Here is a 19,294-nt window from a genome sequence, read left to right as displayed (position 1 = left end):
GTCCCAATTGCAGAGCCTTGTGCAGGTGACCGAACCAGCCCCTCCCTCCCTTTCCTCCCTCCCCTCCTTCCCTTCTTCTTCCCTTTTTCCCTCCCTCTCTTCCCCCGCCTCCTCCCTCCTGCAAACATCTCTGGGCCCCTCTGTGTGCCAGGTGCTATTCTAGATGCTGAGCAAACAGCGCGGAGTGGGACAGACAGAGACGGCCGTCCTGGTGGATTCTGCTCCACGGGCCGTGCTGGACAAGCTGGGCTTTGCTGATCTGCCAGGGTTTCAGTTTCCCTGGTCCTGCCCCTCACAGAATCCCAGAGGGTCAGAGCTGGGGCACCTGGGGACTTGAGTCCAACTCATGGAGGGGAAACTGCTCCATAGCTGGGCCCCTCTGTCCTCTCTCCTGTCTCCACAAGGGCCTATTTCTAGAGAGAGTGCATTGTTTCTGGGCGGATCTCCCCTCCCCCCCACAAACATGCACACACACACACACATGGCCCTGCAGGGTCAGGACCCAAATCTACAAGCAGGTGTCTGGAGTCCCTGCCCGCCATGGCTGGCATGTTGTGGGCAAGTGAATTAACGCCTCCAGGTTGTGAAGGATGAACAATGTGTGAAAGCCCAGCACCAGACCTGGTGCATCTCCCCCATCACCACCCCTCCCTTCATGGCCCCAGGAGTTCCTGTTAGACCTCCCTGGGCAGCTGTGAGAAGACATGAGATAACTTGAAGAAGAATTCATTATTAATGTCAACAACAACTGCAACTGATCAAGGACTTACTCCGTGCCAGGTGCAATGCTAAGCAAGCAAGCCCTCTGCTTGCTGCTTGACTAAATTCCAAGAGAGCCCTGTGAGGTGGCGAATTCACTCATTCAGCAGCTAATGTTACCATCATGTGCCAGCCACTGTTCTAGGCACTGGGGACACAAAAAAGAACAAAATGACAAAACCCCTGTCCTCATGGAGCTGACATTCAAGTGGCAGATGTGGAGGGGCAAGGGGAGTAAACTTAGAGAATAAGCAAATTCTGTATAATAGCTTAGAAGGTGATGACACTGTTATTCCCATTTTACAGATGAGGGAAGCGAGGCCTAGAGTCACACTGATGGTGGATAAGGGAGGCAGGATTGGAGCCCAGACTCTTGACCATCATGTAGTCTGCCCTAGGGACGGGATCCAGGAATGGGCATGGGTCACCCCAGAGGGGTGGAGCTCGAAGTCGCTTGCTGTGTGACCTCAGGCAAGTCACTCCCCATCTCTGAGTCTTGGCTTTCTCCTTTGTGAAGACTGGGGTTGGCCTAAATCAAGTTTCTCAATCATTTGTCCTTAAGTTCTCCTAATAGGGGAGAGGCTGAAACCCAAACCTTGACGTACAGTCATCTCTCAGTACCCCCAACAGCACCAAAATCTGCAGATGCCCAAGTCTGTTATGTTAAATGTCTGAGCAGTCATCCACCACGATCTGTAGGTTTCACATCTGAAATTCTGCCTGCAGTTGGTTTTAATTCGTAGATGTAGGACCATGGATACAGAGGACTGACTGTACAAAGTCTTGTGTTTTACCTTAATTAATCAAGTGATTTTCACCTTCCACATTTTAAATTTTATTTCTCTTTTAATTTCTCTGTTTGGGAGGCAGCCTATCAAAAAGTGGGCTGCTGTCACTTCCAAGTGATGTGCCCTTCGGTAAGATACCTAACCTCTCTGGGCCTCAGTTCTCACATCTGGAAACTGGGAAAATAATTTAAATGATAGCACCTACTTCCTAAGACTGTTGTGAGGGTTAAATGAGTTATTACAGGTGAAACACTTAGAACAGTGCCCAGCACATGGTAGGTACTACAGAAGAGTGAGATATTATTAATAATAAATAATAGAATCAATAATAGATAACCTCCTCTAAAAATCTTGAATGAAAATTGATACTCCAGGGAGACGGGCTGCCGGGATGTGGCAATGTGTCCCTTCAGTACATTCTGTAGGCGGTCAAGACTGCCAGTGAGAGGCTTAGGCCTAAATGACTGCTGAGTCCACCTCTTTGTGACCTTTTCCCATCTGTGACATTTCTTTCCACCACAGTCTTTCACGTTCTTCAAGGACAAGTTCAAAGGACACCTCCTCCATGTAGCCAACCCAGAGCTTACCTGGAAGGGACGTTCTCTTCTGCTATCCAGGACTCTGGGCTCAGCAGGGGGAAGGAGCACATGATGGGGTGGGTGTGGGAGCCGGGGTCCTCACTGGGTCCTGCCCCCAGCTGCTCAGGAAACCCGGGTCTGGCCAAATGGAGGCTGGCTTTCACAGCCTCGGGGCATCCCATCCACAGGGACATTCTCCAGGGTCAGGCTACTCTAGGTTCTACTTAACATGCCGTAAAACCACTGGAAAAATCAACACCCCCTCTCCACTAGACCTTACTTCCTGGACCAAAATACTGAATGGGGAATAGAGAATTCCCACTAGGCAGATGGCCCATTACATGTGGAAGGTTGTAAGACACCCTTAATTCTTCAAGCAGGACTACACAGATCTGAAGGTCAGGAATGTCTAGGGAGGAAGCGTTCTCTTTGGGGGATACTGGGGGTGCTTCTGGCTCTCCCATGGCCTAGTCCCTGGCTCCTCAGGCCCACATTTCCTTGTGCAGTGATGGGATTCCTCCCGGCACTTCATCCTATACCCCTGACTCACCCTGCCATGAACATCACCCCAAGCTGTGCTGGGGTGTCCCTCCTCTCCTTAAAGCCCTTCCATGGCTCCCCACTGCCCTCAGGATAAAGACCCACTTGGATTACAGGTCCTTCCCTGGCTCCTTCCAACCCCTCGAGGAACATCACTTATTCTAAGAAGCCTCTCTGAACTCCCCAAGACTGAGTTAGGGGCTCTGCCTTCCCGCAGGCACTGTAACTGCCTTTGTGTCCCCTGGGTGGGACAGTGGACTTCTGGTAGGCTGGGGTGATGTCTCTGACACCACTGGTTCCCTGGTGCCCAACTCTGTGCCTGGCATGGGAACAGGGTTCAGTGAAAGCTGCAGAGGAGGAAGAGGAAGGAGGGAGGGGGGGAGAGAAGGAGAGAGAGGGAGGGTGATCCTCATAACTAGACAGGCCACAGATCCTAAGAATGTGAGAACTTAAATTCTCAGGTTAGAATGAGTTCTCTGAGATGTGTTTTGGTTCAAGACTCCAGTCCACGCTGGGACTGGCTGTGTGAACCATCCTTGTGATTAGGGAGATGCTGACCAGATGGGACCAACAGGATTTAGGGGAAGAAACTCTGATTACAGTGACCGCATGCTGGGACATGCAGAAATGGTCACAGAAGAGAAGGTTTCCCAGCACTGGTGAACTGAAGCTTTGGCTGGCCTAGGAACCAACACAAATACCACCCAAGGGTCACTCCCCACTGGGCAAGGTCCTGCCAACCCTCAGGCACTACTACACTCTGAAGAAAAGACGATGCCCACTACAGCTAAGCCTTCGGGTCTGTTGACGGTCTGAGACTCAGGAGACGGGCTGTGTGCCTCAGTCTGTGTTGACCCACCAGTCCAGAATTCCAAGCCACAGCCTGAGCAAATCAAGAACTCGCTCCTCTATTCACAGGAGAAGTTCTGCTGGAGTCAATACAGTAGCCAGCTCCCCTCTGGCACTTAAAGTCTGTCTAATCTTAAAAATAGAGGGGGCAGAGGAGGAGGAAGAGAGAGACAGAGGGGAGGGGAGGGGAAGTAGTAATTATTGCCACCCTGCTTTTCTGCAACATAGCTGTTGTGTGAAGCAGGGTGCACAGGTTCATCTGGACCTTGGCCTCCCTGATCTCTCAGGAAGAAGATGGACAGTGTCTCTTGAGAGAGGCTGAGAGACTGACCCAGAACCCTGTCTCAACTAGGAAAGAGGCGCCTGTCGGAATCCCACATTTCTCCAGCTACCAGAGCTGGCTTAGGGCCACAGCATCGGCCCCTCCTTCCACCAGGGGCCAGAGGGCGGGCCTTACCGTGGGCCTTGGCCTTGTACAGTGCAGCCGTCAGCAGGAAGTTCACGATGTCCCCCGGCGCCACGTCCTCTGCTTTCACTAGACCCAGGGCACCGCCTGCCACCTTCACGGCCACCAGGGCACCGCTGGCCGCCAAGCTGGCCAGCTGGTAGGGGCCTTTCCCTAGTGCTGGAGAAAGGGGGCCCAGTCATAAGCCCTGCTTCCCTGGGCCTCTGCCCACCTCCTATCTATCCCTACCTGCCAGCCTTGCTGGAGAGGGGGGAGAAGAGAGGCCCAAGAGCTCCACTGGGTCATGTCCCTCTCCCCAGGCCCTGGGGACCTTGATGTCCATGAGAAGGAAGGGACGGCAGGCCCAGGCTGCCAGCCACTGAGGAACAGACCCCCTTCATAGCCTCTGAATCACTTTGCGGGAAGCCTGGAAACAAGGCCACCACTACAGGGGTGGGGGTGGGGGGTGGGCATCTGGGTCCGCAACGTCTCTCCATGGGCCAGTCCCTCTGCCTGAGACTCGACCACCCCAGCTGCTGAATATTCAGAGTTGCCCCTGGGAGATGTCCGCTGGTCTCTGCCCACCCGAGGTCTGGAGAGTAAAGGCCAGAAAGGCTTGGGCTCAGTGTTAGTGTCTATCCACTTCTTTCAAACATGTGCCACTTCAGGGTCTCTCGGGTTCCTGGGGTTGTTGGCACAGGCGGGACAGGGGCACGGGTTTCCCAGACAATCACAACAGCCCTGAACCGAACTCACAGGCTCTGGTGTGCCCTGCCTTCCAGGGTCCTCTTTCCAGTCCCTGCTACAACTCCTCAACAGCTCCCCTCTGCCCTCGGGATAGAGTCCAAGAGCCCGGCCTGAATTCAGGGACCCCTCAAGCCCCAACCCCTGCCCCTGCCACACCGAACCTCTCTCGCTCTTCCCTGTAAGAACCTACGGTACTCCACCTTCTGTCTCCATTCGTGCCATCCCACCCACGGAGCGCAGTCCTCCCTGCCTGTGCCCGCGACCAATGCCTCCTCCATCTCTGGGGCCCAGCTCAAATGCCGCCTCTGGTGCAGCCCTCCCCGCACCCTCTCCTCTCACACACGAGCATCCTTCCTCCTATGTGCTCCAGCAGCATTGGTGCGTGGCACACGCTGATCACAGCTTTTACGAGGAGGGTCTCAACTGGGGAGTCCACATCTGTCTCCCCTACCAGATGGGACACAGGCAGGGTTGTGCTGAGAAATGGTTAACAGTCAGCTCTCAAAAAAATGAATAGACAAAACCCCACTTGGTAGTTTGCTGATTTCCATGGTGTGAATACTTCCACCAGTGGTCAGCTTCAAACTACCGATGGAATGTGGAGTGAAGAACACACAGTGGGTTCTAGAGAGTCAGGGTGGACTGGCTCCAGAGCTCCACTGGGACAGGTCTCATTAACCATTGCATCCCCAGCACCCGGCCAGGGCCTGGACCAGAGAAAATGTTGGCAGAAAAGCTGAGCAAGGAATGGATGGGCGGGCGGGTGGGTGGGTGGAGGATGCTAGAAGCAGCTTGTCCTTTGTCAGTTACTGCCACCCAAAATGCCACAGAAGGGAGAAAACTCTGCTCAGAGCTGTCTTGCTGAAATGTCTTGCCTGGTGTCAGACAGACCTTGCCTGTGAAGGGACCGCAGTCCTCCCAGTACAGATTCATGCCTCCAGGAGTTAAAGGTCAGGGGCTATCAGGAGCCCCTTGAGGCTAATATTTTGAGTCACAGCAGGGACCGTGGCTGGAAAGATGACCCTGGAAGGCAGGGCACACCAGAGCCTGTGAGGTCGGTTACAGGGCTGTTGTGATTGTCCAGGAAACCCGTGCCCCTTGAGTTGCCCCTGCAGCTATTGTGAATGATCATGCTGTACCTGGTCCAGCTCTCATCTCATGGACCCCCTACCTGATATTCTTGTCCCTCTAGTCAGGCCCCCACTGTTTCACCTGCTATATTCCCTCCAGGGGGATGTTTCACAAAGCAAAATCTGATCATGTGGGTAACAACGGAAAAAGCCTTGGGCTTGTACCCATATAGACCTGCTCCTGGCAGGATGGTGCCTGGAAGCGGGGGCAGAGGGGACCTCAGAAGTCAAAGGTGAATGGCACCAAGGACTTGATGAGCTTTTAATTTGGCCAACCTGACCCCACCACACAAAGATCAGTGCTGAAAACTACTCCTGGGCAGCCCTCCAGTCCCATCCAACCCCAGTGATTAAACTGACTAATTGGTTCTAACACTGGACATTAACCTCCCTGGGGTCTTAGTTAATGAGAAGTTGGAGTGTATCCTGTTACCCTGTGACCTTGGGTAAAACTGAAGATAAATCTGACAGACTGCGCTGGACCACAGGTTTTGCCCCAACAAAGGAAGAGCAGTTTGCAGCTCCCTTTGCCACCTCAAAACTTCAGGAAACCCAAGACAAGATTCCATGGGCCTGAGGAGCCAGATGATAAAGGCTATGGGGCAGAAGGTCGGTGCAAATGGGGTTTCCATTTGCTGGTGAAGCTGCCACATGAGCACACCTGGGAAGCTAGCCTGCCCTGGGCTCTGGACAGAGGCAGCAGAAGCTGCTGGGCAGAGTCCCAGGGCATCTCTGGGCTCTGCACTGTTAGAGTCCTCTCTGCACGATGGAGTCTTCCTGTCCCACACCACTCAGGGCCAGCAGGGCCTCAGGATGGCTGATGCTGTGGCACCAGGGCACAGATGGAATGCCCCAGCTTTCAAGGCTGAGCTTACCTTTGTTAAAGAAGTCACAGTCATAGGCTGAAAGAGAAAGAACAGAGACCTCTTGAGAAGCCTGGAACAGACGGACAGGGCTAAGGGCCCTAGCATCCCAGCTCTCCCTCCTTCCCCAAGGGCTGGACCTGGCCTGCCTCCCAAACTCCAAGTTTCGGACATGGTCGTTGATCCAGATGTCCTAAAGTGTAGGAAATACAATGGCTCCTCTCTTTGCCCTCAGCATAAAGCTCAAAGGCTGGCCGAGAGTAGGCATTCAGCATGAACTGAATGAATGAATGAATGCTGGGACAGAAGGGTGTACTCTGTGTGATCCCAAAAGGCAAGAATAGAATCAAGAAATGGAAGTTAGGTTCAGGAGGGAGGGGACATATGTATAACTATGGCTGATTCATGCTGATGTTTGGCAGAAACCAACACAATTCTGTAAAGCAATTATCCTTCAATTTAAAAAATAGATAAAATTTTAAAAAGAAAGAAAAATGGAAGCTCCAATCGAAAATGTTGTGGAGGGTCCTAGAGAAATGCAAGCACAAGACAGAAGTTGGTCTTTCAATAGCATGCATAGGAAGGGCCCAAAGGCCTCCCGGATCCAAGCCTTTTTAAGGCCCCGGAGCGCAGTTTCCATATCAGGCTTTGATGCGCTCCTCCAAGTATGTGCTCCATACGCCCTCTAGTGGTCTAGTACAGCACCACAGCCTGTTCCCTTGGCAAGTCAGCCATGGATTAGTCCATTAGGATAAACTGGGGGTTTCCCAGGGGGCTTCCCTGGTGGCTCAGAAGGTAAAGAATCTGCCTGCAATGCAGGAGACCTGAGTTCGATCCCTGGGTTGAGAAGATCCCCTGGAGAAGGGAATGGCCACCCATTCCAGTATTCTTGCTTGGAGAATTCCATGGAGAGAGGAGACTGGTGGGCTACACAGTCCATGGGATCTTGTCCTTTGGGATCTTGCCCCATTGGTCACAAAGAGTTGGTCACAACTGAGCAACTATCACTAACACTTTGCAGGGGGCACCTAAACCCAGGAGCAAGACCATGAGAAGTCAGTTGACCCAGTAGATTTGGGATAAAGGCTGAGGAAGGGCCTCCCTCACTCATAGGCCACCAAGGCCACCCCACACCCTCCACACCCCATGATGAACACTTTTCCTCAGTATTTGGCACTGCCCTCTGGAAAGAGCACTAGGAATCAGTAGACTGACCCACCATGTGGTTATGGGCAAGTATGTGCTTTTCCTCACTTGTGGATTCAGAAGATTGAACTTGAAAATCAGATCTCCAAGTCTCTGTTTTCAAATGTGTACCAGATTGCCCAAAGACACAGTCAAGAGCCAGCTCTCTAGAGACCCACAGACCTGGGTTCAAATCCCATCTCTCACTTGTCAGTGCATACTGGGGACAAGTTTCTCAACCTATCTGAAATTTAGTGTCTTCCTCTGTAGGATGGGAACCACCACAAGTATTGCCCCATACACTGGTAAAGTCTGAACTGCAGTAAAGGAAGTGGTCATCTCAGGTGCAAAATTTAAGGGAGCCTCAAAAAAAAAAAATCTCAGTAATCAGGATATGTCACACTTTAATACAACTTTTAAAATTTCGGAATTAATGAAAAATATCCATGATGAACAACATATCAAAATTTTTAAACCAAGACAAAATTAGTGACAGCTCCTTGCTGAGCCATATTGAAGCCTGAGGTGAAAGGAAAAATCAATAATATTGAACCTGTTATTACTAAAATTGTTGTATTTCATTCATCAAAGATTTTCTCGCATTAGTTTTGATTTTTAAAAAGTATTGCCTGAAAACGTGATTTATCTTGATTACTGAGTCTTTTGGTACTCCTTTAAATCTTAGGCTCCAGGCACTGGCCTCACTTGCATTTCCCTAGTCCTGAACATTAAATGATTTAATGCACAGAAGGCGCAGGGCCTGACACACAGTGGATCCTCAGTAGACATGTTCCCTTCTCCTTCCAGAAGTGCACGCTCAGTCGCTTCAGTCCTGTCTGACACTTTGTGACCCCATGGACTGTAGCCCACCAGGCTCCTCTGTCCATGAGTTTCTCCAGGCAAGAACACTGGAGTGGGTTGCCATGCCCTCCTCCAGGGGATCTTCCTGACCCAGGGATTGAACTTACATCTGCCTGTGTCTCCTGCATTGCCAGTGGATCCTTTACCTACTGAGCCACCTGGGAAGCCTCCTTCCTGAAGTAGAGGGAGAAGTAGAAGGAGAAGCAGACTGCATGAGGACCCAAGGACCCAAAGCAAGACTGCATGTGGTGGAAGGGTCTCAGGGTAAAACAGGTAGAGAAAAGGGAAACCAAAGGTGATTCTGCTCCATCTTCTTCCTGAGGTCATCCCGCCTGGAGCTCCTAGGGCTCAGGACATGCCAAGCACCCATGTCCCCACGAAAAATGACAGCAACATCAGCTCTAGCACTAATGCTGTGTCCCAAAGTGAGGTGTCTTGCGCCAAGATCTTTGGTGGGCAGGAACAAATAATAAATCATTTAAATTTCTATGTATTTTACTTCATCTTTTAAATATTTATTTTTGTATCTGTTTTGTGGCATACTTTACACTACTAATATTATATATATGTACATGTACCTATGTATATATATGTATGTGTGTGTGTGTGCATATGTTTTTACTTGATAGGAGTGTGCAACCAAAAGCATTTGGTAGACCACAAATGGTCAAAAAAACACTACTATCTTGTGGTGCCTCTGATGGGCCTTATGTGACTCAGCTGACATGGGCTTTCACGCTCACTATCTCCTTTGACCCCCACAATAAACCTGGTGGGACAGGTCTGTTCCTATTTTTCCATTTTCAGATAAGAAAATTGAGCCCCAGAGAAGTTGGAGATCTAGTTTGAGGTCACACAGCTTGCAAATGGCAGCTCTGAGTCTGGAACCCAGAGCTCCTGACTCATCTGGTGAAGTGGTCAGGAGCACAGTCCTAAGTCTGCACCCAGGGCATCTAGAGACGAGCCCTGACTCTTCCACCAACTATGTGACCTTGAGCATGTTACTGACTCTCTCTCTCTAATCTGTTTCTCCAACTGTAAAACAGGAACAAACAGTCCTACTTCACAGGGGACATGCGTACTAAGTTGTCTCAGTCGTGTCTGACTCTTTGGCACTCTTTGGACTGTAGCCTACCAGGCTCCTCTGTCCATGGGATTCTCCAGGCAAGGATACCGGAGTGAGTAGCCATTTCCTTCTCCAGGGGATCTTTCGGGCCCAGGGATCAAACTTGCATCTCTTATGTCTCCTGCATTGGCAGGCAGGTTCTTCACCACTAGAGCCACCTGGGTACTTGATAATTCGATGAATTATACATACAAGCCATGCTAATGTTTGGCACATAGTAAGTACTCCATAGATGCTCACCAGAGTGATGGGACCCCACAGGCCTGCCCACAGAGGGGGCCCCACTCCCCCCCTCAGATGATGGGTCTCGACACTCACGGCAGAGGCGAGGGGTCCTCCAATCGATGGCCACGCCATGCTGGCAGCACTGGTGGGCATAGGCGGACACGCTGGCACAGAAGCACTCACAGTCACCACCCCGGCTGCACCCACACGTGTCTGTCAGGCAGTTTGAGTAAAACCAAGTGACGTCGACCTGGAGGAGATCAGAAGTCAGAGGTCAGAGGACAGGGCTTAAATATTAGCCCTTCAGCTTTTGGGCTGATGCCACCCAGCCCCAGGAAGCAGCACAAGCGTGAAGGATGGTGTGTGCTGCCCGTGTAGGGTGAGGGCAGAAGGCAGGCAGCTCAGAGGGGAACGTTAACTCCATAGCCTGGGATCAGACCCGGCTTTTGAGAACTAAGCTCTGTCCTTTCTGGGCCTAGGCTATAGGATCCAGGGCTTCAGGGTGTGGCTGAGAAACAGACGTGGGGTGTGAACCCCCAGCCAGGACCAGAGACAGTCAAGACAGGTCCGACAGCAGCCTTCGAGGCCCCCCAAAGGGGCCAGGCAGAGCTGAGCACCAGCTCTCCTCTGTCCCCGCTGAGGGCTGCTGCCGCAGCACGCGGGGTCTGTGTTCACCATTCAGAAGAACGGCCTGATCGGGAGGAAGAGCCACAAGGAGATAGGCTTGAAAAGGGCACAGAAGCTGTCTGACTGTCTGCCTGTCCTGGGTCATCTGGGGAAACAGGACAGAGTCATCAGAGCAGGCCAGAGGCAGGGGAACTGCAGAGGTGAGTCTCCCCTCTAGACCAAGGCATGGCAGAGGGTCCGAGGGCAGAAGGGACTCCGGGGACTCCCTGGAGGTGGTGGGGTGCGGAGGGAATCTCAGGAGCAGCGGAGCCTGGCATCCACTCACCACAGGGTGGCAGGTCTCAAACACCTCGCTGAGCAGGACACTGCATTCCTTCTTGGCAAAGGGCTCTCGGAGAGGATTCAGGACACAAGTGTCTCGGGGGTCAAGGGTGTCTGGGCACTGAGGGGGCAAAGGCAGCACGGTTGATCTCCTGACCCCTCACATGCCCACTGCCTGATGTGGTGGAGGGACTCCTGGAGCAGCTCCCTTGATGCTGGCCTCCTATGCTCATGTCCTTGGATAATCCCCTGCCCTTGAATGTGGGAGGGACCAAACTGACAAGCCAACAAGAGATGGGAAAGGTCACGCGTGGATGTGGTTATGTGTCAGGGATTGCATATGATCATGTTACATAAGCCTGCAGAGCCCATCTGGCTGGAGTCCCTCTCTTGCCGACTGTGAACAGCACATGGCAGGAATTGTGGGTGGTCTCTAGGAGCTGAGGGTCATCCTGGGCCAGCAGTGTGCAAAAAAACTTAAGTTCTCAATTCTCTCAGATACAAGGAATGGCTGTCAACAGCCACATGAGTGGTCGGAAAAGGAGATCCTTCTCCAGGGGCACCTTCAGATGAGAGCCCAGCCCTGGCTGGCACTTTGACTTGCAGCCTGTGATACTGAATGCAGAGAACCAAGTCTGAGCCCTGATTCCTGACCCACAGAAACTGTGAGATAATCTGCATGTGTGACTGGATGCTGCTAAGTCTGCAGTTATGTTGTTATCCTACTAGAGTGAATGAATACAGATCACCCTGATGTCTGCCGAACCTCTACCCTTGGGCCTACATTGTCACTTGAGCCCCCCAGAGTATGCCCATAGGAATTATTGAGAGAGAAATCACATTAGGGGGTGGGTAAAAGGAAGGAAGTAATGAAAGTTAATCACCCATTCAGTGTCTCTGTTAAGAGCACACTTTTTTGAGGCTTTGAGAAAAGATTTGTCCCACCTCAGGATTTCACTGAGCTCCATGCCATGACTAACATGTCCCCTGATTCCTGTCTATACAGGCTTCTCTCCATCTACTCTCCAACAGAGAATCAGGAACCAAAGATCACTCAGTCCAGGAAAGGCAAATATGTAACACTCACATCACCACTCTCTAATGCAGCATCCTTGGCAGACATAACTAATCAATCGCAGTTCTTCCAGGTGAGCCTGACACAAGTGTTGGTATTTCTCAACATGGCTTCCCAGGCAGCCTCATCTGACTGATCAGATTTGTCACACGGGGTAAAATCTATCCACCATTCCTCTTCCAGCTCCTTCACTTCACAGAGGATCATAGAGAAGCTGAGGCTTATTCAAGGTCACTGAGCAAGTCCCTGGATGATCTAAGACAAGAATCCAGGTCTACTTCTCTCAGTTCAGTGCTGTGTCCCCTCACCGCTCACAGCTTGGCAGCCTCAGTCAGACATCTCCTATCACTTCTGCCTCTGATAATACTGTCCTCCCTCTCAGAGGTCTCCTCTCTGATACATTCAGCCATCCAAATATGGTCTATCTTTTAAGTACCACACTAGTCCTGCCACCTTCAGGAAGTCTTCTCTGATTGCCTCAACCCATGTGGGTCTCTCTTGGTCTCTCCTCTGTGCTAGACCTGTTGGCACAGAGATGGGTAAAATGGTCCTGCTTCAACAAGCCTCATCTTCCCTACTAGGCGGTCAACTCTCCTAGGGCAGACTCTGTCTCCTTCCCAGCCCCAGCTCTCCCACCAGGTCTTAGTCCAGGGACTGACTTGTGAGTTGGGATGATGGTGCATGTCCTCAGGCCACAGGGCTGAGGACGCCGGGTCAGAGGCTGACAGTGGGCTGCAGGAGCAGCCTTGCACCAATGTCCTTCTCCCCTAACCTGTGGCCAGGTTCTCTCAGCGCTGACTAGGGTCCATCTGGGTGAGGGGAGTGAGCCAGCTTGGAGAGGCTTTACCTCGACTGCAGCCCAACTGCCACCAAACTCCTGGGGGTTAGTTAACTCCAAGTTCTCTGGGGTCCTCATCTCATTGACGGTCTTTAAGTCAAAGTTCCCACAGAGTCCTGCCAGCTGGCCCTGAAAGAAGACAGAATGATCAGTTTCAGGCATTCCAAGGGTGAACCACAGGCATGGGGGTCGCCATGAGCCTAGGAGTCTGTCATGGGCCTAGAAACAACTACTGGGCTCACAGAGTGCCGAGAGAGAGGAGCGTCAGAAGAGAAGGGGCCCAGGGCAGGGCAGGGCAGAGAGGACAGAAGGTATGGTGCGCCTGGCTCTCTGGCGAGGGTACAGCTCGTACAAGGACACCCGTGGGCTCCTTGGTTCTAGGAGGAGCACAGCACCGATGAGGGTCACTGCTCACGTGACTACCTGCCACTGTGGCCCGGCCTGGACGTGCACCGTGGTTCTCTGGTCCCACAAGAGGGTGATGTGCTCCCGTGGGAAATGCACCAGCGTGAAAAACCCTGCCCGCCACGTGTGGACCTCCTGCTTCTCGTCCAGGAAGCTCTCCGCACTCTAGGGGGACAGGGATGGCCATTCTTGAGGCCAGAGCATCCCCCAGTAGCTGGGTCAGCTGGGCCTGGTGACAAGTCACTGCCCAGCCCCAGGAGTTCACCAATTCCTCTGCCACCCTCATGTCCTGACAGTGACCTCTGGGTTCCTGGCCGTGACCAAGGAACTCAATCTGGGCTGATCACTCAATGGCTCCAAGAGAAAGTGCCGTGATAAGGAAGTCAGTCCTTAACCCTCTTCTGCCCCCTATCAACCAGCAAATTGTCCATACAACCTTCACCTGCACCAGGCCTTACGGGATTTCCTGAGTCGTCATCGAAGATAATGAGTGAGTTCCCCACGTTGATGGAAATAAACTTCCTGCAGATGATGCCAGAGCTGTAGCAGTTTACATTTTCTACAATCACAGAGAAGCTGAAATCCGATGTGCTCTGGGGAGAAATAAGTTAGTGCAATAAACCAGGGCGAGAAGAGATTCTGCTGACATGCACGGGGTAGAGGGACACAGACTCTGAAGTGGTTTTCAACCCACTCCTGCTTCATGTGAGTGGTGTGACTCTGGGCAACTTACTTCAGTTCTCTGAAGCTCAATTTTGTTTTGGGCACCTGGTGCATGTAGGGACTCTCCAAAAAGTGTTTGATGAATGAATGAATATATAATAGGGTCAACTGGTGCTAACAGGAGTGTGAGGGAAGGAGCGTTGTCTTACAGACACTGATGATGGTAGTGTAAGCCTTTTGGGAGGGCAATCTGCAGGCACCAGACAACATTCTAAAGGGATAACTTTTATAGAAATTCTACTTTTAAATGTCTAGAGACACATCTACACAAGTATTCATTGAGTATTTAAATACTGGTGGATAATAAAACAAACTAGAGCACATCCTTTCTGTGGAATTCTATAGAAAGAAGAGAAATTTACCAATCATGTGAGATAATGTCCAAAGTATACTATCAAGTGATGAAAGCAAATTGCGGAATCCTATGCATGTTCCTGCAGGATTCACACCTGTCTGTTATTCAGCAGGCAACAGGAACAGAAGAGATGTGAAGAGGGATATTCATTTTTAATATATGCCTCTCCGTTGTTTTAAATGTTAGTGAAGAGCATGCAAAGCCTTTGAGATTTAAAAAATAAAATAAAACAAGGTCTATCATCTTTGTCTTGTGGAGTCATTTAAATTATATGAAAAACCCTAGCACAGTGCCTGCGCCATAGATAGGGCTTATTCCATAAAAAGTATTGAAAGTGGAAGTGAAAGTCACTCAGTCATGTCTGACTCTTTGCAACCCCATATAGTCCATAGAATTCTCCAGGCCAGAATACTGGAGTGGGTAGCCTTTCCCTTCTCCAGGGGATCTTCCCAACACAGGGATCAAACCCAGGTCTCCAACCCAGGTCTCCCACATTGCAGGCAGATTCTTTACCAGCTGAGCCACAAGAGAAGCCCATAAAAGGTATTACTATTACTATTATTTGACGAGATGGACAGGCCCTTTGGCTAAGGCCTCGCCCACCTGCCCTGTTGGTACCCTCTTCTCCTGAAGGGGATCCTGCCTCTAAGATGCTCTCCTACATCACCATTTCTTTTCCTGTGGGTAAGCTGGTGGCTTTAACACATGACTCCTTTACACACCAACTCTCCGGTCAGATTTCTTGGTTTCAGCTTGACCCCAATTCTGTCACTGACTAGTGTGCAACCTGGGTGAGATACCAACTTTCCTTAGCCCAATTTGCTCCATCTCTAACACCGGGCTCAATAAACTCTGTCATTTAGGGTTGCTATAAGAATTAAGTGAAATAATGCTTTAAAATGGCTTGGTAGACCACCAGACATCTAATGAGGGCCCAGAAAGTATTTGCTTTTACTATAACAGCCAAAAAAACCATTGGCACCCAAGAAGGGCAAGGTTATAATGGTGAGTGGACAGGCATTGGGGTATTTAAACTGGTGGGCTCTGTCCAGCCCTGATCTTGCTCCTCAGCACCTTTTTGAGATACTGAATTGCCAAATGCCAGGGCTTAGATCCTCCCGCCCCACCATCCAATTATGCATCAGTTGCTCTGGGGCCCCATGGAGCCAACTGTGCAGACATATGCAGATGCTCACCTTGACCAGGTGCACTTTGCACGCCCCCACGAAGTCAAATGGGAGCCCATCAAACGTGCGGTAATGCCGGTCACCATAGGCCGTGCAGGTGGAGGCGCAGGGGTGGAGGGTACACTGGAACGAGCCACGCTGGCACACGCTGAAACACACAGACCCCTCACAGGGCATGCCCCGCCCCACCCTGAGCATCCACGGTGGGGCCACTGCCCACTGAGTGCCCACTGTGTACCCTTGGGCTGAGTGTCAACAAACATCATCGACCTCCAACAAAGGCCCAAAGGGTACGAGGGTGGGCCCCCATTTTATGCAAGAGACACTGGGGTTCAGAAGGTTAAACCAATCAATAACAGAGCCAAGACTGACCCCAAATCGATTCAACTCCAATATCCACACTCTCTTTGCCACTTCAATCATTCATTCATTCAACAATAATCATCTACCATATCCCAGGCATTATTCTAGGAGTCTGAGATACATCAGTGAACAAAACAGCAAAAAATCTGCCTTTGTGAAGCTTGTATTCTAAAGGAGGAAGATACACACTAATAAAAAATAATAAGCAAGCACGGGTAGGTAATGTGTGTGTGTGCTCAGTCGTTCAGTTGTGTCCAACTCTTTGTGGCCCCATGCACTGTAGCCCACCAGGCTTCTCTGTCCATGAAATGTTTCAGGCAAGAATGCTGGAGTGGGATGCCATTTCTTCCTCCAGAGGATCTTCCCAACCCAGGGATCGAGCCTGCATCTCCTGCATTGCAGATGGATTCTTCCACTGCTGAGCTACCTGGGAAGCCCCGAGTAGGTAATAGTTAGAAGGTAATGAGTGCTATGTGGGGAAAGGAACAAGATAAAAAGGACTGGGAATGTGTGTAGGGTGGGCTGCAATTTTAAATAAGATGGATAGAAGGACAGGTGAGCAGAGATTTAATGGGTGTGAGAAAATGAAGTATATAGACATTTGGAAAAACAGTGTCCTGGGCAGAGGGTACAGCCTTTGCAAAGTTCCTGAAGAACACTCCGGACGACAACATGGCTAGAATAGAGAGAGTGGGAGGAGAGGAGGAACTCAGGGAGGTAACAGAGGTTCTGATCCCGTAGGTCCTAGAAGGCCACTGTAAGAATGGTAGCTTTGCTAGGAGTGAGAGAGGGAGCATTCAGAGGACTTCATCATGGGAATAACATGATCTGAATGTCCATCTTTGATACACATGAATGTGCATATACACTCACATGTTCAGTCTATGCATTTTGGACATGTACTGACACACATCCATATAAATATGCAAACACATCATCACAAATACACATGCACACACATTCAAATACATGTATGAACAAACTCACATTGATATTTATAGTCACAAAAACATCCCTCAAATTCTTTCTATGCCTATATTTGTGTATATACACAAACCCCTACTGAGCACACAAGTACACAAGGTAAATATGAACACGGGAATGCTAAACCGTACTCACAGTCATGCAGCCCATATCCACCCTCAGCCCCAACAAAAAGTAGAGCCTGGATGGGGCCCTCACTTACCAGGAATGGCAGGGAGACATGACCTGGTCCCCAGGGTAGTACTCCTTCCCTTTCCAAGTGCATGGACACTCCTCTGGCAGAAAGCATGCATCCCCGTGTCTGAGCAGGCTGTAAGGACACAGCAGGCACATGGTCAGGAGAGCACCCTTCCATCTCTGCCACCTATGGACGATCTTGTAGCCACATGGATGCCCTGGGATGGCTCTCAGCATTTACCCTGGAAGAGAGTGACCATGTACCTACCACCATCCTGCCCCTGCACCATCCTCAGCAACTGGAAAATGAGAGGCAGACGTGGCCCAGCTCAGAAGTCTCTGCCATCCATCTGGAAGCAAGGCTCAGCTCTACCAGCCACATCCCCTCGGACAGGCTGGATGCCAGCTGTCCCATGGACACTAGCGGTACACTAATGAACATACCATGGGCGTGGGCATGGACCCTCCTACCCAGGTGGCTCATGGAGTAACTAGTAGATTGCACTGGAAAGAAATGTGAAAGGGAATTTTTCAGGAAGATGGAAACTGCAATGCGGAAGACCTGGGTTTGATCCCTGGGTTGGTAAGATCTCCTTGAGAAGGGAAAGCTACAAAACTCCAGTATTCTGGCCTGGAGAATTCCAAGGACTGTATAGTTCATGGGGTCACAAAGAGTCAGACACGACTGGGCGACTTTCACTTTCACTTAATGTCAATTAATTGTGGGGTTTCTAACACAGAAGTAAAATGTATGATAATAATAATAAAAAGGACAAGAAGGAAGTAAGTGAAGCAGACTGTTGCAAGTAGTCTACATAAAGTGGGAAAACATTAGTTCATAGTAGATGGTGATAAACGAAAGACACATAATCTTTAGAGAACTACAAAAATAAAATAAAAAATATCAGGATATAGAGACGTCCCTGGCAGTCCAATAGTTAAGACTCTGCACTTCCAATGCAGGAGGCAGAGGATTGATCCCTGGTTGGGGAACTAAGATTCCACATACCATGCAGTGCAACCAAAAAAATTATAAATTTTAAAAAATACAGATTAAAAATACAAATATATATTTTAAATGAAATAAAGGAGAAAAAAATAAGAGACTAAAGTTACTTAACTCAAAAGAAGAAAGAAAAGAAAACAAAGACAAATAACAAATAAGATTGTAGTGTTAAATTCAATCCAATTACATTACAGGCAAATGCATAAACTGTCTAATTACAAGGGAAACACTGTAACACTGGCTAAAAAAGCAAGACTCAACTGTACTGTTTCCCAAAGATATAGTTGAAATATTAACATAATAGCACAAATAAATGAAAAACAAAATGATGGGGAAAGATACCATGGAAACACTAGTTACCAGAGAGACTGTATGGCTATATTAACCTTACACAAGGTATACTTCAAGACAAATAACATTAACTCTAATAACAAGGGATATTTCATAATAATAAGAGTCAGAGATTTCCCTCGTGGTCCAGTGGCTAAGACTGTGCACTTCCAATGCAGGGGGCCTGGGTTTGATCCCTGGTCAGGGAACTAGATCCCATATGCTGCAACATAAAAAAAAGAAAAAGAAAAGAAGACCTCCACATGCAGCAACGAAGATCAAAGATCCCATGTCCACAACTAAGACGTGGCACAGCCAAATAAATAAACAAATTAAAAAAAAAAAAAGAATCAGCATGCTGCTGTATGGCAAAAATCACCGCAATATTGTGAAGTAATTAGCCTCCAATTAAAATAAATAAATTAATTTTCAAAAATCAGTTTATCAGCAGAACACAAGAATCTTAAATGGGCATGCATCAAGTATCAGAGCTTTAACAATAGAAGCAAAAACTCACAGAACTGAAGGAGAAAAAAAGAATTTTAACATTCTTCTCCATTAATGATAGAACAAACAGGCAAAAAAAATTATCATTGATGTCCATATAAATTTGACAACTTCAATGAGGTAACAGCCAAAACACCAAATATCTATAAATAAATTCAATGACAAATGTGCAAACCTCTGGATGAAAACTAGGAAACACTGCTGAGAGAAATCAAAGAAGGCCAGGAAATGGAACAATAGTGACCTACTTGTAGATTAGAGGACCCACTAGTATGAAGATGTCAGTTCTCCCAAACTGAT

The 19,294-nt window shown here is 49.5% G+C and overlaps 1 protein-coding gene across 1 annotated transcript in view; it reads right to left on the bottom strand.

Annotated features, from left to right (window-relative positions):
• The window catches only part of OTOG (otogelin), an 84,465-nt gene that overhangs the window by 34,112 nt on the left and 31,059 nt on the right, over positions 1-19,294 (bottom strand). Inside the window, exons 24-32 of the mRNA XM_020904767.2 lie at positions 17,177-17,284; positions 15,637-15,775; positions 13,821-13,955; positions 13,381-13,527; positions 12,967-13,086; positions 11,049-11,165; positions 10,190-10,346; positions 6,712-6,738; positions 3,972-4,139 (exon numbers count right to left, since the gene is read on the bottom strand). Of these exons, the coding sequence (XP_020760426.2) occupies positions 3,972-4,139; positions 6,712-6,738; positions 10,190-10,346; positions 11,049-11,165; positions 12,967-13,086; positions 13,381-13,527; positions 13,821-13,955; positions 15,637-15,775; positions 17,177-17,284 (1,118 nt within the window). The remainder of the gene's footprint in view (positions 1-3,971; positions 4,140-6,711; positions 6,739-10,189; positions 10,347-11,048; positions 11,166-12,966; positions 13,087-13,380; positions 13,528-13,820; positions 13,956-15,636; positions 15,776-17,176; positions 17,285-19,294) is intronic.

This window comes from Odocoileus virginianus, chromosome 10 (assembly GCF_023699985.2).
Source record: "Odocoileus virginianus isolate 20LAN1187 ecotype Illinois chromosome 10, Ovbor_1.2, whole genome shotgun sequence".
NCBI lineage: Eukaryota > Metazoa > Chordata > Mammalia > Artiodactyla > Cervidae > Odocoileus > Odocoileus virginianus.
Note: the sequence above shows the minus strand (reverse complement) of the source record. Positions and strands in the feature narration are given on the sequence as shown.